At 43.7% G+C, this 25851-nt stretch overlaps 3 protein-coding genes across 4 annotated transcripts in view; 1 reads left to right on the top strand and 2 right to left on the bottom strand.

Moving 5' to 3' along the window:
- The window catches only part of LOC126540730 (uncharacterized), a 32412-nt gene extending 19293 nt beyond the window's left edge, over window positions 1-13119 (bottom strand). The window contains exons 1-5 of one of the 2 annotated variants that reach the window (XM_050187575.2): window positions 13014-13119; window positions 12677-12779; window positions 12568-12594; window positions 2257-2642; window positions 1706-1779 (exon numbers count right to left, since the gene is read on the bottom strand). In XM_050187575.2, coding sequence (XP_050043532.2) covers window positions 1706-1779; window positions 2257-2642; window positions 12568-12594; window positions 12677-12779; window positions 13014-13064 — 641 coding nt within the window. In that variant the 5' untranslated portion in view covers window positions 13065-13119. The remainder of the gene's footprint in view (window positions 1-1705; window positions 1780-2256; window positions 2643-12567; window positions 12595-12676; window positions 12780-13013) is intronic. The other variant, XM_050187576.2, reaches the window with a different exon arrangement.
- Window positions 13120-13339: 220 nt separating this feature from the next.
- Window positions 13340-14392, top strand: LOC126540735 (cyclin-dependent kinase inhibitor 3-like). The gene has a single exon (XM_050187582.3). The coding sequence runs from the start codon at window positions 13544-13546 to the stop codon at window positions 14147-14149; it is 606 nt and encodes a 201-aa protein (XP_050043539.1). The 5' UTR covers window positions 13340-13543; the 3' UTR covers window positions 14150-14392.
- Window positions 14393-14605: 213 nt separating this feature from the next.
- On the bottom strand, window positions 14606-25384 carry LOC126540736 (ragulator complex protein LAMTOR5 homolog). Its single transcript, XM_050187583.3, has 4 exons — window positions 25199-25384; window positions 24937-24995; window positions 24659-24776; window positions 14606-14767 (listed from the first exon to the last, which is right to left on the bottom strand). The coding sequence occupies exons 1-4, from the start codon at window positions 25231-25233 to the stop codon at window positions 14704-14706; spliced, it is 276 nt and encodes a 91-aa protein (XP_050043540.1). The 5' UTR covers window positions 25234-25384; the 3' UTR covers window positions 14606-14703.
- Window positions 25385-25851: the final 467 nt, after the last annotated feature.

The raw sequence follows: 25851 nt of genomic DNA, 5'->3' as shown, positions 1-25851 counted from the left end.
ACTTCCATGACAAAATGAGGTACAACCAAAATCGCCTTTATTATGGGTTGGCTTTATAATGGTTGATGTCAACAAAAACAATAAAGGCGCATTTCGATTCTTTTCATCTGCTTTTGCACTCGTGAGCACGCAACAAATCGCGCGCGGCAATGATAGTAGTCACGTTTACTGTGATACGTTAAAAGTGTACCCTATTCATACGCCGACGCTTGTAACACAGCTAAGATATTCGCCCACCCTTAGCGGAAACGTGCCGTATTGGGATAGTACTGAAGACAGATGCCGCAGTTTCCGCAGCACGTCGGCCATGCATTTCTGTCACTGGCAGCTAAGCGCGCCCACCTGTTTCTGTCCCCTCCAAGTGGACATGGCTACGTTACTGCCGCAAACTTGCCGATATTAACGACATTATTCATCACTGATACGGAAGAAACTGTTTCAATACACGTAATGTACTCACGAGAAGAAAAAAAAAATCGCGTTCGGCGCGTTCGGCTTGCTCCGCCGGCTGCCATTTTTGTTTTGGTGTCCCGCACCTGCAATCTCGCATCCCGCAGCAAACGCGAGGCGAAAAAAAATTTTTTTTTTTTCCGCGGGAAATTTAACCCGCGTAATGATCGCACCCTTGAATTTGCGTCAATTTTTCTGACAAAAAAAGTGCGATCATTATGCGAGTAAATACGGTATTATTTCCAGGCAGACCACACATGTTTCAGAAAGTAATGTACAAAATAAAAGAGTACTTTATATGGACTAGAAAGAGAAAATCATTTTATTGTATCTGGAAGAGGTTTACCTGGCGGGACGCCTAGCATGCTACTTCAGACGGGAATGATGAGAAACGAAATGATGCATAATGCGCGTCACAGGCACAAACATATGCAAAACGCACCACAACATGCAAAATACAAACTAATTAGTCATTTAAGTAAACTGGGGGTACCAGGAGCTGCTGACAGAGTGAATTCATGCATGCAATGACGCTGTCATCAGTGTACAGTGATGGCATGACTCCAGCGGAATGCTGTACACAAGCGAATCGACCAATTTGGCAAGTCACCAGGGCAGTAAAAGGTAGTGTTTTGACTGGCGCTGAAAACCCTAATTGAAGATGGCACTAGCACTTCGACAACACCAACTGTCAGCATTTCTTTCCCCTTAGGTGTTCATCAGCAGCTCTTTTCAGGATACCACAGTTGCATACCAGAGTTGAAGAGATCTGCTACCCTGTCCTTTACGCTTCCACCAGAGAAATAACTATAAATGGCATTTCCTGCATACAGCAGAATATTTTGGACATTTTCACGGACCCTAGAGAGTGAAAAATCGTTTACTGTAAATGCACAACCATTATCCTTACATGGTATTTGCAAGGAGACAAAAATGTAGACAATGTAGACAATAATTCAAAGTATTTGATGCTATATAATTTGGCTCAACTGTGAAACAGCAGTAAAATTTTCACCCCCGCCCCTTACCTCCATTACTTTCAATACATGAATTAAAATTTCCTGGAAAAGAAACACCCTGCCTTAAAGAATCAATCCTAACTGGTCAACTGTGCTCCCTGCAGAAAAAATGTTTCTGCCCTCACCTTTCCATTCATACCTGAGCCATACAGTGCCTAAAAGTGGCATGTTGAACTTCTTGGAACGAAGCCTTATTCTCCTGAAAAGGAAAGAAACAAACGAAATATTGCCCTCACCTCTCCATCCGTACTTTGAGCCGTGCAGTGTCTGAAAGTGGCATGTTGAACTTCTTGGAACGAAGGCTTATCCTCTGGAAAAGAAAAAGGAACACACAAAATATTCTTAATTAACCTTGCTTGGCATAAGATGCAGCAAAGCAAGCACTTTCTGCAGAGTAAATACATATACTGCAACAACAGCTTGTGAACGTAAGGTTACATCGAATTACTTATCTGTGCCCTTTCGTGCTTCTAGCACATGACATACTATGTCTTGGTCCTGAGTGGAAGCTGTGCGTTGTAGCCACTGGCCACAGTATAAGCGTGTCAACAACTTGTTTTTGTGGTAAACAGGTTCAGATGTGCGATGCATTTTATCTGTTAAGAAAGTCATATTCTGCTACATTATAGTACTAGACAATGTTAGACAATAGACCTTTCTTTCACATGTGACGCACTATTTTTTGGTTGCATATGCAAGCAGTGAGAGAATTTCCTCCAAGTCTTCACAGCGTTGCCTGCTATGCATGAAATGGAGCATTGTAACAAATGGTTATGTTGTTGTGCACCTCTTCCACAGAAAGTCCCTTTGTGGGCCCCTTGGGAGCACCAGTCGTCGCAGCAGTCGCATCACCTCCGGATAGGGCTGTCACTTTCAGCCGAACCTTCTTGGCCTCGCTTTCGTTCGAGGCTGGCTCAATGGGCGTAGGTGCGACGACAATCTTTTGAGGTATAGCAGCAGGAGCAGCAGCAGCTATGGATGACGCCGTGAGGTTGCTAGCTTCCAGGCTCAACTTTGCAGCCGCTGGTGGTTCCTTCGTGACAGGTGTTGCCAGCAGCTCTTCTTCACCAGCAAAAACGTCGCCGTTGTTGGCCTTGCCCTCTGCGGGAAGCAGCAGGCTCTCTTCGAGGAGGGCCTCATCTTCATTCACATCCACACCTTGGTCCAGACCCTCTGCAAATAAGTGGAGAAATGTAATGCACACTTAGAGCATGGCAACATGCTATATGGCATTCTTTAGCTAATTAACAGCAGACTAGCACTTGGTGCTAGAGAAAACAAACTGACTGTAATCACTAAACATCAAAGCACAGTAAATTACTGTTACAAATTATTTTCTAAAAAGCAAGTGCCCTTCATTTGCCAGTTATGTGCTCTGCAGATAATACCGGTTTATATAGACGGGTATACAATACTCGAAATTTTATTGCAATTATATGGACACTCCAGAGGAATTCAGCATCACCGTGACGTTCCATATAAAGTCCAAAGACAACAGCGTCATGCCATGCGTCGTATGCTGTACGTGCAAGCGAAAGGCCGCGAGGGAGGCCGACGATTGTGGCTCAATCTGGCACGTGCGAAGGAAGAAAGCGGAGAGCAAATTCACCATCCCCCGTCGCGCGAAAGGCCGTGGGGGGTGGGAGGGAAGGAGGGAGGGGGTGCGGCGTTGCGCTCCACCAGCAACTGCGCACTTCGTAATTGGGCACAAGGGGAACTGACGATCGCGGCTTAATCTGGCGCGCCATATATAGAGGAAAGCGGGCAGGCAGCACGGAAAGGACCCCCTCCTTTCGACTCCGCCAACAAGTGCGTACTTTGCACGACAACGTGCGACGTATCTCGAAAGGGATTCACAGACGGCTCGCACCTTTGTGCACACTGTGATCTCGCCACTCTTGCGTTGAAGCGATACACCGCACGTAAGCCACTTCGCTCGGTGCTGCTGCCCCACTTGCTCGCCCCACAGTTTTGACAGCAAGTGTCCGCACCCATCAAGTGTGATGCGTTAATGTTTGCTTGTGCATGCCGACACTGTGCTTGTTAATTCAGTTAGCAAACAAATGTTTTGAAGTTTGTACAGCCAATTAAACTACTCTCCTTACTTTGTATAGCTGTCTACTAATTTGCTATTGCAATCAATGCTTTACCTTTCAGGCAAAATTGCGACCCCGTTTTTTTTTTGGCAGCTGCACTTGCCCACATGTGCAGGTGCCGTGGCAAACTACTATGTGTGCCTTTACTCCAAGGCTGCTGCCGCCAAAATAAAACTGTCAGTCAAAAGACAACTTTGGCTAGAGAACACGGCTGAAAAATATGATGCCGTGTGAGGAAGCGCACTACCATATTTTCTGCTAATGGAAAGGTGAGTGCCAAAGACAATACGATTTGCACCTCCATACTAGTCGCCGAAAAGAATGCGACTAATTAGGAGCAATTCGTTACCTGAATGTGTAATAATATTAGACAAGTTAGTCTTGAATGTATTTATTGACAATGACTCAATGACCCTGTACACAGGGTTTTAAATGAGGAGTGGGTGAAAAAACAACTTTGTTGATGCTGACAAAAAGTGACTCAGTGGTGCCTCTGAAGTAATCCGGGCTGACGAGGACAGCTTTCGAGGGGAAATTGTTCCAGTCAATGAGTGTCTTAATAAAAAGCAACTGAAGGTGCATGGCATTGTGGGGACAGAGAGGGTATACAGTTTTAACATGGCTGATATATTGAGAAATGCGATGAGCTGGATTGATGGGAGAACCGTTGGATAAGGCATGAAAAGAAATGATGACAGAGAAAGCCTAGCGGTTTTGCAGAGTATTTGAAGACTTGGTAGACATGCTTTATCATTTAGGTTAGTTATGCTAGTAATGTGAGAGTAATCAGAATATATGAATCTAATGGCACAGTTTTGTATCTCTTCAATAAGATCAGTTAGAAGATGTTCCGCAGGATCCCAAATAGAGCTAGCATATTCTAATTTGGGTCGGGCTAGAGTTTTGTAAGCTAGTAGCTTTAGAGAAGGAGAGCCCTGTGCTATATTCCGCCTGAGGTAACCCTAAAGTTTGGTTAGCATCGTTAGTAATCTTGGTTATGTGCATCGTCCAAGTTAGTTTGTGGGAGATATAATTGCTTAGTAAAGTACTTTGTGCATATCTTTGCCATTAAGAATATTTCTATGTTGGATATTAAAGCAGTCTATAAGAAGAAACCAAGATGTTTTTCTAGTATTCACAAGCATTAACCAGTCACACATTTATCTAATTTTAGTAAATTGTTCTGGAGAGACAAGTTGATTCGGTGATAAATGACGCAGTCATCTGTGAACAAGCGTACCTTTGAAGCAATATTAGCAGGTATGTCGTTAATGTAAATTAAAAAAAGGAGTGAACCCAATACAGCGTCTTGTGGCATGCCAGATAAAAAAGAAGATGGACTTGAGGTATTGTTAACATGCACAAATTGCTGTTGATTAGTGAGAAAATCATTATTCTAGTCTACGACAAGGAAGTGTAGGTCAAGTTGTGAAAACATTAATAGCAAGTGCTTATGTGGGACATTGTCAAATGCTTTTTCAAGATCAATGAAGCAGGCGTCAATGGTACGGTATGTTTTGATAAATGTTAGTATGAACGTCGTGAAGTAAAAGTGCAATTTGGGTGTTACATGAAAAACATGTTTGAAATTCATGTTTACCTGGATTGAAAAAGTTACACAAAAATACAGCAAGTATGGAAATAAATGATATGCTCCATGATTTTCAAACAAACACAAGTTAAGGAAATTGGGCGGTAGTTAGAGGAGCCTTTCTTAGGAACTGGAACAATCTTACCCAACTTCAAATCCCAAGGCACTGCTAAATGACAAATACTCTTGAAAAATGTGAGACAAGATAACACTTGTCATATACTTAGTATTATTAAGCACTTTAGAGTTAATACTGCTAGGGGCAGCTGATGAAGACAACTTTAATGAATCTATTATCTTGGAAATACCTTCAGGGGAAAATGCGATGTCTGACATAATGGGGTGATCAAAGGGCAGGAAATGTGGGAGCTCATTATCAAGTTCTATAGTGAAAACCGAACAAAACATAGAATTGAGTGTTTCTGCTATTGCAATATTGTGACGGGTTTACCAGTGTAGTCTTCAAGATAAATAGATGTTTTAGGTTGTTTTGGATTGATAATTTTCCAAGATTGTTGACGGTTAGTAAGCAAAATGTTAAAGGGCAACTCCAGCTATTTTTCTATGTCAACGGATGTCGATGAAATTCGCTGGGTACGTTCCTCTGCACGCTCCCGTCATGTCCTCAGAAAAGCAGGTTTGAGAGTTGCACATATCTTTCAGAAATTAATTTAATAAATTACCTGGAACACCCTACGTTACCTACTCCTCAGTTACAGGCAACATTGTGTATGACGTCAGGGAAATCCCACACTCAAAGCATGCCAGGATCATGCAGACGACAGTGACGAAATTGCGTAGGAGTCGACGATCGTGAACTGGTGCTTCGCGTGAGAAGTTGCCGTCATGAGAATTTGCGTTCCCTGTGGACGAGCAAGTGATGAGGGGTGGCAAGTGGAGTTGCGTTGTTGGCTGCACAAACTTCAGCCCTCGCCATCCACACACACAGTTTGAGTTGATGCCGATCGCATTCAGCCGAGGTTAAGCCTATATGTCACAGCTGCGTAGTTCATGCGTCTGGTTGTTGCTGGCGGACCTGAGCGACTGACCTGAAGCTAATTATGCCATTGGGATGAAGAAAACTACTTCTGTGGTTCAGTTTCGCCCATATGGATTTGAAATAAACCATTCCTCATTTCGTACAGTGCACACACAAAAAGCGAGAAGCGATGACATGGAGCAATATCAACATCGGTATGTTGCCGTTATCGATGGAAAGCTGCCCGCCGCACTCATCGGCACTCCCTAAGTTGAATGAGACTATGAAGATGGGTGTATTTTTACGTATTGTCATGCAGACTCATTATTTAGCTTCCGAGGTGCACTGCTTGCCTCGTATCCTAAATGGGCAGCGAGCGTAGGCCTCTTCGATACAACAGCGTAAACAACCACCTCATTCAGCTGCCAACGGTGCCTATACTGGCATCGGCATTTACGAAAAAAAACTACGCGTTCTCTAAATGAATGATCACATGCGCAAGGTCCTCATCTATGTCCACTTTATGGAACATATTGTGTGCATGAAGAGAATACGAAGAATAAGTAGGCAGCATAACGCTCCTGTACTACAGTCTCCCACTCTGTGTTTTCGAAGGTGCGTGGTCGCTCATATCAGCGCGATTCAGAGTGATGCAACGGTGCTTACATGCACGAAATCTGCCTGTTTTGATATGTTCTGACATTATTTGACATCGACGATGAGTGGCTAGTATTATATCCCAAGCGAACGAGTGGTCGTTGCACCTGCCAATCGATGTAAACAAATGCACCGCTTGGTGCTTTGGACTGCCAGCGGCGTTTTTGCGAGATAGTACAACGCGGAAAGTCGTGCTCCACATCTTACAGTGAGCATGCGAAGCGTTTCCCTGAGAAGGGATATAGCACCTAATATAGCAAACAGCATGTATAAAATCAGTTGTTTGGGCTACCCTTGGTCTTCCGTGTTGCGGCACGATATGTAGCGCATGAGCGCTGGCTCTCGTCTGGCGGGTAGAAAGCGAACGGCGATTCGTGGCTGTCGAATTCGTCAGAATCATGACTGTCAATATTTGACAGATCCGAAGAGCTGGTGCAGCTGACATCGTCACTCAAAGATCAGGCGCGGTCACGATTCAGCCGAGCGTCTGCTCTTCACTGTCAGTGGGCGAGACCAGCATGCCTTACGCGCCCTTCCCCAGTGGAGACACCCATGTCGTCGCACGAAGAGGTTCGCTCGGCTGCTTAGGTTTCGTTTTTGTGCTTTCTATTGCTTATTTAAAATTATTTTTGAATCTGCGAAACAATTCTACTATCAGACGGGTGACAGGGGGGTCTCGGGAACCTGAATCTATTACCTTGACATGGTCAAAGAAATCGCCAGAGTTGCACTTTAAGCAATATAAATTTGATAAATGAGTGTTTAGTCTGAGCCAAAGCAGAGTCAAACACCTTAGCGGCAGTGCGATATCTCTCCCACGCGCCCGAGTCACTGGTAGATTTAGATGGCCTGAAATGCTTATTTTTCTTATTTTGAGGCCTTTTTAACTTCCAATCAAACCACGGTGAAGTAGCTCATTCCTTCATGGAAGCTGCAGGAATGTATTTATTGATGAGCCTATGCATTTCTGATTTAAAAAGCAACCAGCTTGTTTCAACGGAGCAGAAAGAGAAGTCTACTGATAAGCAATACCAAAACTGGCAACACTCTCGCAATCACCCCTTTCGTAAAGTGTTATTTTTCTAGCTTTAGGGGAACATTTACGTTTCCATAGAAAGAATTGGTAAATGATTACACGGTCACTCATTTCGTCAAGTGAGAGGGGGTATGTTATCAGGATGGGATTTAAATATCAGGTCAAGGATGTCAGATGAATGCGTACTTTGTCTAGCAATGAAAGTTACAACTTGGAATGGATTAAATGTGAGGCATGCATTAAAAAAATTACTTTCAACATTGTGTTTTAAGGGGACACTAAAGGCAAATGTTAAGTCAAGCTAAATTGATAGATTGATGCACAATAATATCTAGTGCAATAGAGGTAGTCCTTCCATTGCAAAATTTAATTAATCACAATGGAGCTATTATATTTCTTTTTTGTAGCCATACTGTGTTACGATGTACACTAGTGCAAATGTTTTAGTATATATATGTTTTAATGCGCCTTCCCCTTACAATGTTGAGTGAATTTGAATTTTTTAATTTGCATAAAAGCTTCATTTCATTTTAATTCATATCACACACTCATTTATGTGCTTTTTTTTTAGAAATGGCAAGCACCGAAACAACCGTTTTACCTAGTGAATGACAGCTAGACGCTTCATTTATGGTGACAGACATGAAGCCGACGGGTTTGCTTAATTTCGTTTTAACTTTTCAGAAAGCCATAATATGTCCCCCCACTCCCCCATAAAAGTAATATCCCCACCAAAAATTTTATTCAGCTGTGTTCCCTTCTGCATTTTCTGTGTGCAAGTGTGTGCACACACACTTATAGCCTTTACACACTCACCCAGAAGGAACAGATCATTTCAGTGCTGAGTTCTCATTAAACTTTCTAGCTTGAAAATTGTAGTGAAAGCTCAGTAAACAAAAGAAATTACATAAATTGAACACAGGCGCTTGTAAATCAATTCTTGTCAAAGGCCGATCCACGGTCAAGTCGTCAAATGCTGCTAAATGTGATAATGCAATTGTTTCTTGAACGGTTTACGTGCGGCACGAGACATTTTCTCAGTGAGTGCAACTTTCCTCAGCCTCTCCACACCACCACTTGCTACGCGACAACCCTTGGCTGCGAGCACCACAATGTGGAGAGCGAGGCATCAGCGCCCCCCCCCCCCCTTCCTTGGCTAAGCTCTTTCCAGTCGATTGAAATACCTCAGTGTATACATAAACGAAGGAGACTTACTCAAGTACCCACCAAGATAATCTGAAAATAATGGGGAAGCGGAGTGTATGCAACAATAATTAAACATACAGCACTTTGGGACCACAATAAATGTGAGGTGGTGTGTGGAATCTGGAATGGAGTAGTAGTTCCAGTGCTAACGTCTGCAAATGCCATTCTATACTCGAAATGGGATATCTTGCCGGGGTTGAAGTTAACCAAAGATCAGTAGCCAGCTAGATTTGGGAGCCCATGGTAAAACCACAAATGAGGCAGTGCAGGGTGACATCAGCTAGGCCTCCTTTTTTCTTAAGTATTATTTTTCAAGTATGAGAAATGAGGAGCAAAATTAGTTTTGAAAACTCAGGAGCATGGATCAAAATGAATGGGTGGCTAAAGCGCACAAGTATCTGTACTTGAAAAGCACGGACACAGAATGGAGGAAGAGGTCAGAAATGTTGGCAACCAAGTATGGGGTAATTGAAACTCTAAATAAATAGCCAGGAGTCATCAGAAAGAAACTGAGACAGTCACCACCAACGGCAGCACTTTCACACGGCACAGCATCCAAATTGTCTGCGAGTGCTTTGAACTGATTGATTTTCCAAGTTGCTTGCTTCATGCTAATGCACATTCACATTATACACCAGCCCACAAGAAGACTTTGCCTTGCAGCACACTAACTTGATAGCTGAAATGCATTAACACTAATTACAGGCGTTTTAAGCTTAGAAAAAAAAAAGCTTATGAGACCTAAAGAAAAAGCAAGCAAGCTCTATTTTATTTTCGTCCTGCCAGCATTTCTTTTTGAAAATTTTAACACCAATGTTGGTAAATGGTTCATAATATGCAGAATTGACTAACAAACCTATTTTTACACTCTACAATGTGGGACAGGACTTTACTGCTTTAGTGTACAGTCGCATCACTGCATGATGATTGCTTTATCGTGAAGCCCTTTTCGGACAGATTTGAACTATAATCCAATTGTGCTCTATGCTAGGGAGATGATACTGCCTTAGTTGTGCTGAGCCCTGTCACCCTATTTCTGTGCCAACCCAGAAGTACTGAGCATTGCAAAATTAGTGCCATATTGGCAATGAATTTCATTGTTTCTGCCATGCTATTCGAGACAAGTTGTTCAGATGCACTTGTAGCCTTTTACCGTCTACGTAGTTCGCCCACATGGCATTAAATGCATCAATCTAGGCCGTCTACAGTGCTACTGCAGTAGGAAACCATGGCTGGATGATGAAAAATGCATAAAATAATAAAACAGGCCGTCTCTTGCAATACATGAAGAAGCTGAAAGTGTATGGCATGTAAACACATTTGATTTGTAGGGGAAGCTAAAGGGATGCAACATGCCTGCCCAGGACAGCCTGCAGTCACGGGAAGATGCAGATGCTCTTCACAGGGACACTAGACAAATGTGCTGTGCCCTCTGCCCCCTGAAACCGCCGATTTCCAAAGTAAGATTGACAGACAACTCCAACCCTGTGTGCAAACTCATCCCAAGTGTGAAAAACCTCAGCAATTTATGGGGATAAAGTATTTAATTATTCAAATAAGCATTAGCTCAAGCTCCACTAGCCTTCCTATGCTTCTTGAATTTGCATACTCACTCCTAAATTATATTAAAAGTGTAGCTTGAACTTCTGGATGTCAAAAGTAACTATTGCAGTTGAAGCCACTATCATGTTAACATACAACTATTATTATCCTTAACCTGCTATAACACACATTCGACACAAAATGAAGCAAGAGCTTCTCAATCTAATCATATAACAAGGCTGCCAGGCTCGAGGTAAAATCACATTGTTAAGGCAGTTTTACAGCAACCTTACACAGACCGCAATTGTGCTCCAAAGTAGAAGCTTCTTATTAATACCATTGTCGCATGGGAAACCTCATCTTGAGCTAGTGCACTTTGCCGCTAGTCTCATTCGCAGGCACTCACACGGGAATACTTAGCAACACTTGCTGCAGAACGCACTCGGCAGTGAGCGTGTTCGACAAACTCACTTTGCTGTGTTGAAGGGTGTAGCCTTGGTAGCAATGCTAGAAGATACATAAACTGACATGGAAAGTAGATTCGGTAGTGATCTTAAACCACCTTTTTCGGGATTGGAAATGTTATAAAATAATAAAATGTGGTATACTATAAAAAAAAAAAAAAATAGCTACTGTACTATGCTCGATCTCAGGGTGTTTATGTGTAATGGCTGTGCAATTGTTTATGCCTGTGTATGCCAGTGCTAGCCACCCTAACTGTGCAGCCGCTGTCGTTCGTTCCGAGTTTATAGGACGGAAGTAGTGCATCCATGATGACATGGTCAGATGAAGAGACCAATGCGCTCATATGTGAGGTGCCTTGATAGTATTTCTCGCTGCTTAGGATGGCGACACGGCCATCATTGTGGTACAAATGCCCTACAGACACCCAAACAGCACAACCTTTCGTCGAGCGGGCAAAGGTGGAATGCTGCCCTAGCTCAGCTGACAAATAAATCGAGCGGAGCATGACAGTGTGTCTATTACCTTTTGTTGTTTTACAGCCAAGCTGACTGTACATAGTTTGCATCTTCAGCCGATGTGCCCGCAAATATGCAAAACTGACACAATTCTCTGTATTGTCGTAGCGCATGGAAGGCGAGTGGAGTCTCGGAGTGATCCGCAAGCACTTAATAAGCACTCCAATTATATGCTCCAAATGCTCGCATCTGTTCTTGTGCCAACGAAATCTGACATTTTTTTCTCTGCTCGCCTTGGATGTGACGCTCTTTTGACATGGCTCGTGATGATTAATAATATTATTAATCACCTAATATTACTATGCTTGCAATGAACTACTTCATTGGCATGAAATTTTATCTAAATGTGTTTATTTTTAACAATAACACACTTTTATGTTGAAAACCAATATAACTAATATTTGTTGTGCCTACTGATTCACCCATTGAGAGTGTCACTAATTGCAAAGTACACCTTTCTTTCTCGTGTAGCAACTCGCCGCCAAGGTGGCACTCAGTGCGCTGAAGTGCATTTGCTCGAAGTAATACTATATTTGCCCGTGTGCCACGGGTATAACTTGCTAAGCAATGCAGTACCGATTTCACTACCACCCAACTTGACACTAAGTTAACCACGTACCACAGCCTTTCCAATTGAAAGCATGAATGTCTCATTTGTAGTGCAGTTTCTCATCCATAACTATACAGAATTTAGGTTCGGTAAGCCGAGTATGTCTACCGTGTATGTATGTAGCTCTAGTTCGTAGAATTGTGAACATATAGCTAAGTCGGTCACAAAACCTCATTCCGCGTCATTGCGTCCCAAAGGCGCAAATTTAAGCCCGCAATTGTGACGCGAGGTCAAAGATAGTAGAGACAGATGTTAACACCATGCGTGAAAAGGTGCCGTTCGCCTTGGCGTATGACACAAGAAGGGACCACATAATGAAAAACAGTCGCATTCCGAGCCGCAGAAAACCGCGCAACTCTATGTTACGAATATGAAGAGGGTGAATCGCATCGCAAACTTACCATCAATCTGCACGTCGCTCATGTCTGCTGGAAACAAGGAAGAAATACGGCAGTTAGCAACCGGGTCAGAATCTAGAGCAACTTCCATGCAGTGCTATGCAGTAGTTACCTTTGGGCAATCCAAGAGCGGCTTCAAGGCGCTCTGCCAGTTCACTTTTGTTTCCCGCCGTGGAAAGGCCCCTGGCCTTGAGTTCTTTCTTCAGGTCAGCAACCTGCAATAATAACGAAGGAGAACGTACAGCTTTCACTGCTAACGTGCCCTTGTTGTATTTAAAAAAGCAACGGCTAACCCTGCGAAAATAACGTCAGAGATAATAGTTCAGTGTTCGCATGGCGCGCTGTGTATAGGAGTTACATGCTACGCCTATCGCATAGAAGAAGCGCTAATCGTACCTTCGGCTAACATTAAAGGCATAGAAAGAAGAGTGAAATTTGGACAAACTTACCTTCATGTTACGAATTGAGTCCGCACCTACCATGTCCACGCTGTCCGCCATGGTAAACAATTTCTTTTCTTTCTCTCTCCCATGCTCTCTCCCCTGTCCTGACCCCCTCCCTTCCCTACCTTTGTTGTCCGCCCATTGTAGGGTAAGATCACTATTAAACTATCTAATACAAACTGCGCATGAAAGTTAATTGTCAAATACAATTATTTAAAAGACATTTAATGTAATAATATTGCCACTAAAATTATTTAATGTGGTTTTTTTGTTTCATAATACATATTGCTGCATATGGCTGCATTTGGCTTGCAAGGTCTGCAGTCTCACAATGTGGCGCGAAGACGCGTAAGGACGCCGGAGCGCGCGCGCATTCAAGAACACACTCTTCGAAGAAGCGCATCGCCTGGCGTTCCTGCGGCGAACTTCGTTTTGATGGCACTTGTGCGGGCTGTCTTCGTTGAGCTCAACGCTTTTCAGACGCGCGCATAAAAAAAAAAAGACGCTTCGATCGAGCGACTGCGCTTTCTAATTAAATGGCTTCTGACGAGGACGTGTCCGGCGACTGCCTGCAGCCGGTAGTCAGTCCCATCAAGATTGACTGGCTAGACCTTTCGTCGTTCGGCTACCCCGACTCGCTCGGCCTTAGCGCCCTTCCCGGCTGCAGATTCAAGGAGACATGGAGGGACGTCGTGCGCGACGTCGAGTACCTCAAGCTGGAGGACGTCAGCGACGTGTTCGTGCTGTGCACGCGCGGGGAACTGTCGCTTTACAGGGTCCCGACTCTGCTCGCCGAGTACGAGAGCCACGGAATGACCGTGCACCACTTCCCCGTGCTGGATGGCATGGCGCCCGCCATCGGCCAAATGCTGGACATTCTGCGCGAAATCGGTGAAGCCATTCAGCAAGGAAAACGAGCGCTCGTTCACTGCTTCGGGGGCCTTGGCCGCACGGGCGTCGTCGCCGCCTGCCTTCTGCTCAACTTGGACGATAGCATGACGCCCGAGCACGCTGTTCGCAAAGTACAGGAACTGCGGGGCACGCGCGCCATACAGACAGTGAAGCAGTATAATTTTATACACGACTTCAGGCAGGTTCGGGACGAGTACCTGAAAACAACTGGCGGCAAAACAAGTACATAGACTCGTGCCGAACGCTGCCTTCTTAACAGAAATGGCCTTGTCACCGTCTATGTCGTGCTCAACTTTTGGAAGTACAAAATGGGGGCCCGAGTAAGCCTCTCAGAAAGCGCAAGAGCTGGAACGCGATACTCGAGCCAGGCGAACGGTGGAGGTTTACAGCCTTATTCCTGGTGTTAGGAGTGCTTGAAACAAGTGTTTTAAAAGCGACAAGTTAATAAAATTTCTCCTCTGTTTCGCTAGCAAGCCTGGCGTCACTGTAACCTGCTTAATACGGGTGTCACACTGCACTTTAGATCACGATCAAAAGTGTCTTTGTGGCACTTGGTAGAACAAACTGACCCTTCGAAGTATTAATTGAAGCACGATGCATGGCATCTCTTCGGATCGCGAGAAGGTAATATTGACAGTAATATCAGCATTGTACACCTGTCAAAACTATGAATAATGTGACAGCTAGAGCACTAAAAACAGTTTATTTCCACACATTAAATATGATGGGCCACACAGGTTAAGAAGTTAACAAAAACAGCTTCACTGACATTTCACAAAGCACACTATTTCTTCGCTGCAGAGTAGACACCCACTGTGACCAGCTCCTTCTGTTGTATCATGATGTCCCTGCACAAGAACAAAGCACAAATAAATTAAACGAACACTTGTTTCCCCTTAAGCTCTACATGTTCGATGCTCCCATCATGTTACAAACATTTGTTTTTGCTTACTGCTTCTTGTTCACAAATTCAACATTACTAATGAAATTTGGGCACACTTGACAGTGGCAAGTGACTAAATTCAAATAAAGAAAGTGCCAGTAAAACGGAGACACCAGTAGTAAACACAAGTGTTAGTGAGACCAGGTAGTAAAATGGATTTCTTCAAATCCTTTTTTTGCTTGTACCTCAATGACAATAACCGTAGCGATAACAATAACATGCAGGCAAATGGTAAATAGCAGGAAAAATGGAATCTGACATGTTTCCGAAAATAAAATTAGGCAAAATCGGAACACTTCAACTAACGTAGTAAAAGTTTGGCAAAAGTAAAACTACGTTCCAACAAACATACTTTAGTTTGCCAGAGGAGAGAAAATAAATTAGTGACATGAGTTGTGGCATGAAATTGACACACGGAACCAGACACAGACAAGTGCTTTGTATTTTATTCAGAGAACATGTTTATATACACTGGTTCCATGACCAAACTAATAAAAACATAAGAAGCAAGAAGAAACAATGAGAAGTGTGTATGACTCAACACTGCTGTACAGCACATGTATTTGGGAAAGTCGATTCTTTTGGGGGGCAAATGGAATGATGAGACACATATAAACCCTGTGCGCTTTGAATTTATTCTGCGCATGATTTCTCGTGTGTGTGCACTTGGAGACCTGTACATTACCGAGCATTTTTGAAAGTCGAGTTTGCACCTGCATGAGTGTCAGTGGCCTACTCAGGTGGCCATCAGATGCCGTTATTTTATTTTAGTGTTAGCATGTTCACACAGGCGCACATTTAGGCATTGACCTGCCTGGCCTAAGTACAACTTGACTTCCAGCACAAAAGTGGAATGGAGAAAACTACAGTGGTTGCACATGGCACGTACTGCTGTAGGTGCTTCATTGTGCACTGTTTTGTCTCCTTTTTGACCGGATTTGTTAATGCCTAGATCCTCGAACAGTTTTCTGGGAGCAGAAAGCACTACATTCACACTCACTTTTTTGCCAAGTCTTTTAGGTGGCGAGATAATTTGTATGTAGATTGTAACTGCAACATTCTTTCTTCTAATTTCCACAACCTCCTGCCCTTCAGCTTCACCACTGATTTCCTTCTTGAATTTTCTGTACAGCACCTCAACAACAGCAGTGATTAACTGCTGTTAGCGCTTGTCTGTGTCTGGTTCCTGTACCCTTTGTCAATCTTGTTTTTCAACTCTATTCATGGTTTACCCACTAGCCCCTTCCAAGCCTTGCTAAAATATGTTAATTTCACATGACATGCAAAAATCAAATGCCTAAACCCAGCAGGAATAACACCCTCAAGCAGCAACTTCAAATCACTATAAGAACCCACAGGATATTTCGATTTTTCTGTTTCGTGACCCAAACAACAGTACCATCTTAAAAGGGCACTAAAGACAAATAATAAGTCAACATGGACTGTTACAATGCCATTCAAGAAACCTTGCAGCACTTGTTTCGTGCGAAAAGACTTAAGTTTAAGAGAAACTTGGGTTTGAAGCGTCCACATACCTTTAATGAAATTCAAACCTCCCGCCCCTGAGCGGGGAGTGATGACGTTGCATATGCCATCACCGCCCTTTACTGCCGTCAGTGAGTAAAACGACGCCCAACAGATGGCACTATGGTTTCTCGCACAAAACGCAAATGCACGACCATGAAGAAAATGTTTAAATTTTGAGGTTTTACATGCCAAAACCACCATCTGATTATGAGGAACACAATAGTGGGGGACTCCAGATAAATTTCAGGGTATCTACCAACCGGGAATTCTCAGGGATTCTGAATAGTCTGGAAATACTCAGGAAATTTGTGCTTCTAACAGTGAAAATTGGCTGTAATTTCATTGAAAGGGAACAAAAGTCATGGTGACGCTGGCTCGAGTAACAGAGAGAGATCGTAACGAATCATCTTTTGACGCTGTATCGTCGGCTAGAGGAGTTGCCAGTGTACAGTCAACGACCGACTTTCCGGACGGCTTCGCGGCACCGTCACGTAACCCACAGAGTCAATGCCTGAAATTTTAAACGCAAGAATCCTTTGCCGTACGATCTTCCAGACTTTTTGCCACGACCGGAGGTCTGAAACAGCATTAATCAAAGCCACCACTTCCGCCGTTTTGATTACCTTGCCGCCTCGAGCAGGCGCTCTCGCACGCAGATCCGCTGGCAGCCGTAGCCACTACCGCGGCAACGTTAGGCCAAGCTACTTCAATGTTCGCTATTAAGCTTCTGGCCGTTCTGTGCCATGTTTTTCATTGAAAGAATTCGCCGCTTTCAGCAATGGCACCGACTTTGCCTTTGTGGTCCTCGCGATTGGCTTCGAAGCTCGGAAAGCCAACGCTTTGCATAATGCCGGTTCCCGAATGTCAGCTTCGCCTCAGTACAGAAATGTTACGCGGTGAAGCATGCACAAAAGTATTCGCAACTTTCACGTACGGTGGGGCCGTCGTGCGGCGGCGGCCGGAAACAGTCGGAAGATTATGCTCGCCACTGGCTGCTGCCTGTTTGCGTAATGTATTGGTGTTGTCTGTGCTTTTCCTTCACTTTTGGTTGATGTTTTAACGCGTTCAAAGCTCCCGCTGGATCCTGAAGGACACTTAACATGCTCAGAATAAGCAAACATAGAAGTAACCGTATTTGCTGCGTGCCACAATGGGTGCCGCGCGGTAGTTATGCGGTATGTGATGTGATCCTTCACTCATTCCCACCGGCTGCGTCCATAAGAAAGAAATTGATTATAAACTGCGGATCGGCAAAGCTGTCACAACAGCGATGAAGGTTTGCAGTGCGCACTTCATGCCAGAGGACTTTTTTTGGAGTACGACAGATGAGTGACGATTCCGAGCACTTAAAATTGTGAATAGACGCACCTCCATAAAGACGCAGGCATAGCACTATATTACGTGCAGGGAAAGAAATAATGTGCAATCTTAACTCAAATGTGTTGTGGGATGATTGATGCTTGCGTTCTTGCCACTCTTGCCTTTGCGACTACGTTGGAGTGCAATCATTCTCCGTGCAGCCTTGTACCTGCTTCAAAATTTCTTGTTCTCATTCATGCAATCCTGCTCTGCAACGCCACCTTGACATTCCACCATTTTCGAACAGAGAGATGAGTTTCTCATTTGTGCATCGAAGCAAAGTGACGCAGGCTTAGAGGGACCTGGAATTCGTACCTCGTCTGCCATTTTGATGCGTGGCTGCACCGTGTGCATAGGCACGCATGACTGCACTCGTAAGGTAACAAATCCTGGTCCAACAAACGTTAAACTACTGTGCAGTGTTCGCGTAGTGAACCCTCAGCTGATCTGCGTGTACATTATTTTATAAAGATAACTGGAAGAATGAAGCGAGCATTGCCGCGGACCGGTAAGACGCGGTAGGACTCACGCAGGCTGTAAAACTACCGTAAGACTGTAGCTTGCACAGCACGCATAAAGCGCAATAACTAAATTACAAGGGTGAACGGTTATCGTATTAGCTCGCAAGAACGGTCAGATATGGTTTTTTGTTTACTTCTCGTATTCAACATACAGCTTTGTGAACACAGGCAGGGATAACTAGACAAGAAATTTTCACACACAAAATGCTGCTTTAGGGCTGCTTTTCACACCGTCTATGTAAAGGACTTCGGTCGCGCAACACCAGGAAGGTTTTTTTTCTCGCCACGGCGGCTTATTCAAGCGGTCTAAGTAACAACTTGCAGAGAGCACCACACCGTATAAAAGCTCATGGTACCCGTTCAAAGAGGTCAAATTAATAGAATAGCAAATAGAAAGCACGGTCACTTCTCTTAATAACACCGTCGTGTGGTTTGCTCCGAAGCCGTGAAGTTTGTATGCAAAGGCCTTCAACAGTCACGGACGTTGACATGCACGCTTTTATGCCGCAGCACACAAGATGACCAGCGTTTAGGACTTCCTCGCCTTCAAGCAGGCTTCGAATCCAGCGTTCTGCTCGCCCAATGTGAGCCATTATGCAGGCTAACGACAGCAGGCGTGTAAATTGAAGAGACATTTAAACATGACGACGCGAAACAACATGTCGCTGAGCAACATGACTGCAGCACTGCACCGACTGCTCTAGTTCTCAATCTCTCAGACAGCCATGTTGGATTTAAGGTGGCGCCCCCTATAGGCCGTGAAATTTGCGAATAGTGGTGAAGCATAACAAGCGTGGTATGTATTCCGTTATCATACACGTGTGCATCCGCCATCTCCTGTCACAGTACGACCACTGATATGCCTAATAAGTGCACTGGCAGGTCTTCATAGCTTTTACGGATGTGCCTACAGCGAGTTCATATTTTTTGAATGCCTGAGTTTTAGGACGTTTTTGCGGCCCCTAGGGAGTCCGAAATAATTTGGAGGACGCTTAAGCTTCAGCTTTAAGAGTTGAACGTAATAGCATTCAAAGACCCCTGACTGCTTTTCACACTTTCCGGTAACTGCAACTTACGTAACCATAATGTTTACGGGTAAACATTGGCAGCGAATGCTATGCATGAAGGCAAGCTTTCTGGTAGAAACACAGCCTCTTGCGTGGGTCAACCTCCTGTTATTGATTTGCACTTTTAATATTTCAGTATGAGAAGAGATAACAAAATATATGTGCTGTCGGTGTTTTTTTTTTTCTTTTTCATTACATTTGCTTGCGGGCTGCCGTTCTCAAAATTCCAAAGAATGACTTTGTAAGCAATGAGACACGGTATGAGCAACTTTGGTGGGATTAAGAGTGATTGGGTTTGCATGTATCGGAATTTGGTTCGATATTATTTTTGCCTAAGCGACATCCGACGCCGGATTTTCTATGACACAAGGCCCTAAACGCTGTCGCGTTAAAATCTAAGGACTGTAGAGCTAACCAAGATGATGCTTCAAATGGTACATTGGGCGAACGCAAGGCGGAAGGCAGACGAGAAGAGAAAGGCCCTATGCATTGAGGAATGAACGGAAAAGTAAGCGTGCCATCGCTTCTTTCAAGGAACTTGAGCTCAAAAAAACAAAGTGTTGGCTGATGCCGAGATGCAGGTGTCTCTAACACAAACCAAAATAAACTCTTTAAAGCAGTCAAACGTAACACTGAGGCGTTGTGCGCGGGCTGAGAGTATGTCAGGACAGTTGAGATTACCAGCTGTTGAGAGAGAATCTCACTTCTGCCAAAGTTCTGGCCTCACACCAATGAGCTTGCTATCAGTTGATAGAAATAGCTCGTCTTCGAAAATATTTGCTCCTATCATCATCATCACGAGCCTGTTTTATGTCCACTGCAAGATGAAGTGCTCTCCCTGCGATCTCCCCTGTCCTGCGCCAACCGATTCCAACTAGCGCCCGCGAATTTCCTCACTTCATCGCTCTGACTAGTCTTCTGCCATCCTCGACTGCGCTTCCCTTCTGTTGGTACCCATTTTCTAACCCTAATGGTCACCCTAATGGTCCAACGGTTATCTAACCGGTGCATTACATGACCTGCCCAGCAGCTCCATTTTTTTCTCTTGATGTCAATTACAATATCGTCTATACCTGTCTGCTCTCGGATCTAAACCGCTCTCTTTCCGTCTCTTAACATTATGCCTAGCAATCTTTGTTCCACCGCTCTTTGCGCGGCCCTTAACTTGTTCTCAAGCTTCTTTGTCGGTCCGCAAGTCTCTCTCCCACATGTCAGCACTGGCAAAATGCACTGATTGTACACCTTCCTTGTCAATGATAGTGGTAAGCTTCCAGTGAGGAGCTGACAATGACAGTGAGGAGCTGACAGTGAGGAGCTCATGATCAGGGTTCCCTGTGATTAATGGACCTAGGTAAACGTACTCCTTCACAAACACTAGAGGCTGACTGGCGATCCTGATCCATCCTACATGCATCTCCTTTTTATTCATATTTGGGAATGTTCAACAATGAGTTGTACCATCTTTTACAAATATACTTTTTTCGCTGTGCATTTTACTAACCCCTGCATTCTGTTTGCTTTTTGAATAAAATAAGCAATACTCCTTACTATTCAAACTGGATTAAGTTTTTTTTTTTTTTTTATTTAAACATGCTTACTAGAGAGTGACAGCATCGGGCGACATGGTGTTAGGCCAACTTGACATAAAACAAAGTTTTGTGTCACTTTTCATTAAAGTTTATTTTCTTTCTTTTTCTGTGTCACTTGGGGAATTTCGCAGACACTCAGGGAAACCCTGGCAAACTCAGCGAATTTTTAAGTGCCAACTTGGTAGACACCCTTAAATTTTGACCACTAGGGATTCTTTAACGTGACACCAATGCATGAGACCCCCACGGGCATTTTTGCATTTCGCCACCATCGAAAAGCGGCCCCCATGGCCTGGATTTGATCCCACGACTTTGTGCTTAGCAGTGCAACACCACAGCCACTAAGCCACCACGGTGTGTCGCCATGGAGAAACTGAACATAGATAGTGCATAGGATTCGCCACTACAGCTGCTTTTGGTGAAGTGACGTGAACCATTCAGGCATCCCATGACGTCCCATGGATGTGGAATTCTCTGCTACTTGCGGTTTGTGCGAGTTTCAGGAGCCAGAAAAAACAGCACAGCATTACGCGATAACGATACTGAAACGTGAATGCGTGGGCAGCACAGAGTCCTACGAAAACAAAACTTTTCAACCACCCGCATTGTTCTCAAAGGTAACGCAAATGAGTTTTTCTCTAAATATTGAACAGAACTGAACAATTAGCATTGTCTTCCATTTTATATTGCAATGATATTTTTATTACGAGAGGTTGAGCACTAGTGACAGAACTATAATGAACTATAATTACGTCATCGGGCTAGTACTTGAATGTCCCGGGTGAGTCTCAAATCATTTCCTGCATTTACCTCAATTTCTCTATTACTAAAACTTTGTTTGCGATGATATTGATGCCTTAGACATTCTCAAGCAGTAATCTATCGCTTTAGCTTGACTAAATATTTTCCTTTTGTGTCCCTTCAACGAATTGACCAGCTACACACAAAGCCAAACTTGTGCACACTGAAAGTATTTACTGCAAGCCAAACCGCACACAATAATTCTGCACAAGATGCTACTGTCACTACATTGCTCAAAGTCAAAAATTGCAAATTTTTTTCAGGTTATGACTCCCTGTAATTGTCCATGGTGTCAGCAACACTTCAACCTTGTCAGTAATAGGCCTAGAACTGCATTGCAACAGGAACAGTGACTGAAATAAGCAGCACCAGAATGCTCCTCTATGCCAGTGTTTTACTCGTAGAGCAAGGAAAGAAACTAGGAGGGAGCATTACCTCGCAGCTTTGCAAGCCACCTTTCCACAAAGCCATCCCCCTTGCTTTTTTTAAGTGAAGCTTTCTTTGCAAACCCTCCTGGGCTTTGCTGACCATAATTGCTGCTGCTGTCTTGCCAAATAGCTGATGCAACATTACTCGTATAACGAAGGGACCCATACGTAGCCCCACCTGTATTACCCATACACACATGCTGGTGCCCGCCTCTGTTCTCTACTGAATTTGTGTACACAAAAGAGTTCGCATTCCTTGACGTGCACATAAATTAGGGATTTCTTGTTGATATATTGTCCTTGTATTTTTTCTATAAACACATCTGCACATGTGCCTGTTTCATATATATTGCATGCTGGCGTTGACGAATAAACAGTTGAAAGTAGCGCCTGTCCTGTGTATGACCTTCCTTTTGTTCCGTGTCTCGTTTGTGCTTGAAAAATATTTGTCAGGTAACATTATACGGGACAGTGCCTACCTCACTGGCTGAAGTGCTGAGCAAATGATTGGTTAAAGCAAACGATTGATTGACGTGCTGAGTATGATTTGGTTAACACGAAGTTTCTGAGAAATACTGTTGTTAATTCATCTGTTCTGCTTTCAAAAATTTTTCAGCAATATTTAGATACCCATCAGCTGCCTGCTGATTGGAAGGTTGAAAAGGTGGTCCCACTTCACAAATCCGGTAGCAAAAATTCGCCCCTCAACTACTGCCCCATTTCCCTCACCAACATTCCTCGCAAAGTTATTGAACATATTTTGTACTCACATTTAGGAAAGCACCTAGACAATAATTCATTTTTATCAAAAGCACAACATCGTTTCCAAAAAACTTCTCTTGTGAAACTCAACTTCTTTCTTTTATTCACAGCCTTCATCTTATTCTCGACAGAGGTTCATTCGCAAATTCTATTTTCTTTGATTTCGCCAAGGCCTTTGACAAAGTATGTCATAAATTGCTTCTATTTAAACTTAGTAAACTTAATCTTGATCCTAACCTGTTTGCATAGCTTGAACATTTGCTCCTTAATCAGTCACAGTATGTTGTGCCAAACAATCATATGTCCTCATTTAATCCTGTAGACTCTGGTGTGCCACTGGGATCAGTTATAGGCCCTGTTCTTTTCTTAATTTACATTAACGATTTACCTAATGATGTTTTTTTCTAATATGTACCTTCTCGCAGATGACTTATCCTCTGTGAAATCTCAGACAAATCTGATAACAAATTCTTACAAGACGATATAAACTCTATCTCTAACTGGTGTGATGTATGGTTAATGCAACTTAACATAACTAAATGTAAATGTATGCGTGTAACTCGCAGCAATATTTCCTCGCCAAACTATCACCTTAATGATACTGCCCTAGAAGTCATAACCTTGTATGAATATCTAGGCGTCCACATAACCCCGTCACTTTCCTGGTCGTGGCACATTGACAAGGTAATTAACAATACTAACCGCATGCTAGGTTATCTTCACCGAATTTCTTCTTCTGCTCCTACAGCATTAAAATTAATCTTATACAAAACGCTTATTCAGAGTAAAATGGAGTACGCCTCATCCAGCTGGGACCCGCACCTTGAAACCCTTATTCAATCACTTGAACTAATCCAAAACAATGTCACGTGTTTCATTTATAGCAATTATAGCCGCACATCAAGCGTAACTTCCACGAAAAACTCTTTGCCACTTGCTGCTCCTCTCTCAGCCCGACATAAGTGTTTTCACGTTGCTTTATTTCATAAACTATATTTCCACAATTCCTACCTGCGTGATAACCTTCTATCATCTCCTACTTACATTTCCTCTTGCCTTGATCATAGCCATAACGTTCCAATAATTCAATGCCACACCAGAACCTGTCATGAACCATTTATTCCTAGGACCTCTCAAGAATGGAACCACTTTCCCAGCGCAGTTGTCGCAATCAAGGACAACTCAAAGTTTTGTTCGACCTTATCAGACATAATCACTCCAGGATACAATTAACTAACCAATTTTGCTGTAGTAACTAACCACCTTTTGCTGCTTTGTTATTTACTTATGTATACGTTTTTTACCCACTCCCCTCTGTAATACTTGTCTTGAGTGCAAAATAACATAAAATAAAAGTAAACCAAAAGTAAGAAGAAAGTGTAAAACGTGCAAATTGGACAGGTGATAGCAAGGCCCTTCGTTTCTTTTGAAAACATGTTTCCCAAGTGAGGACACCATATAATAGCTGTGTTGTAGTCAGCACAGCTGCAGTGTCTCACTGGTGGCACTTACAAGCTGTACAGTGTGGGTCACTGTAGTGCTGAGCTACGAAAGCAAATTCTGATAGAATGTTGTGCACTCAAAAGTACAGTGTTCATGTCTGCGCACTTTCTGTGTCATGTGGTCTGCCCTGTGCTCGCGAATTGCTCTGTTCGAGACGTTTACCTTTCGGTACAACAGCTGCACTTGTGCAAATCTCGACAGCAAATAAGCTTGGCAAGATGCACTCGGATGGCACTTACAGTGAATCAGATTCGAGGTGTATGGTGGGAGTCGTATCACACGATGGGTCGATTTCCTTGGCCAAACTAGCTAACGTTGCAATCACTCCGGCAGATTTAAGCTGCACTGGACCCGAACCTGAAAGTGCCACAGAATTCAAAATTTTAAACAATGGTAAAAGGTGCTCTCAACGGTGACCATACGCCCTATCATGCTATAAGGTGTGAAGTGGAAAGTAATACACTTATCTATACATGTACACCGACTGACACGGAACAATTGCAGAGTTAACACTTACTGTGCAGAGCCAAGCCATGTCTATCAGCGCAAATTACACCAACTGCTCCACTGTCCACGCTGAAAAGAATGATAATAATAATAAAACGAAACCAATCCTGCAATCTTATCTGTGAGTACGAGAACAGAAATTAAACTATGTTAAATGCAGATTGCAGGACTCGCGGCATTGAATGAGGACTCGGGTATGGTTCACAATAACATATCTTAATTTTGGACCTCGTCGTCGTACGCGATAATAGTAAACACGACATACAACTTACACCTCTTCCAAGCACTTAGCCAGCGGAGCTTCCATGCTTTCAATACAGGGGCGAGTTAAGCGGGCAATGTCCCCAATATTCTAACCGTACGTAGTCTCAATGTGCAGATCCAATCAAAACTCTGTAAAGCAGCGGCTCTTTAACACACCCACTACATACAAGATGCTTCGGCCGTTTCGGTGTTGTTGTGTCACATGACACAAAGACCCAAACCGCTGGTCAAGCCATTGCCTCCTGGCCAAGCCTAGCCAAGGCTGGGTGAATCGGACATGAATCGGGCGCCCTTACGCGAGCGGGAAGTTTGAAGGCGTTATTTTTCGTAGTCGGACGGACGGAAAAAACTTTAATGGAAAAAGGACCTGCGAGGTTGCCAGCCCGGGCTCAGGCCACCCGGGCATTGTGTGCGGTGAGGCATAGCCTTTCCACCGCTGCCCGGGCCCGCTGGATAGCCCATAATTGGTCGTGTAGTTCTGAGCTAGTCAGAGCGCTTAGCCATCGCTCCTCGAGAAGGTCCGGTTCTATGTTGTCCTCTACGTATACTGAACTGATCTGTGTGCACTTCCACAAGATGTGTGCCATGTCTGCGTGTTCGTGTTTGCAGAGCTTGCAGCTTGCGTCTGGATATTGTGTTGAATTTATTCTGTTTAAGTGTA

This window comes from Dermacentor andersoni, chromosome 2, assembly GCF_023375885.2.
Source record: "Dermacentor andersoni chromosome 2, qqDerAnde1_hic_scaffold, whole genome shotgun sequence".
NCBI lineage: Eukaryota > Metazoa > Arthropoda > Arachnida > Ixodida > Ixodidae > Dermacentor > Dermacentor andersoni.
Note: the sequence above shows the minus strand (reverse complement) of the source record. Positions and strands in the feature narration are given on the sequence as shown.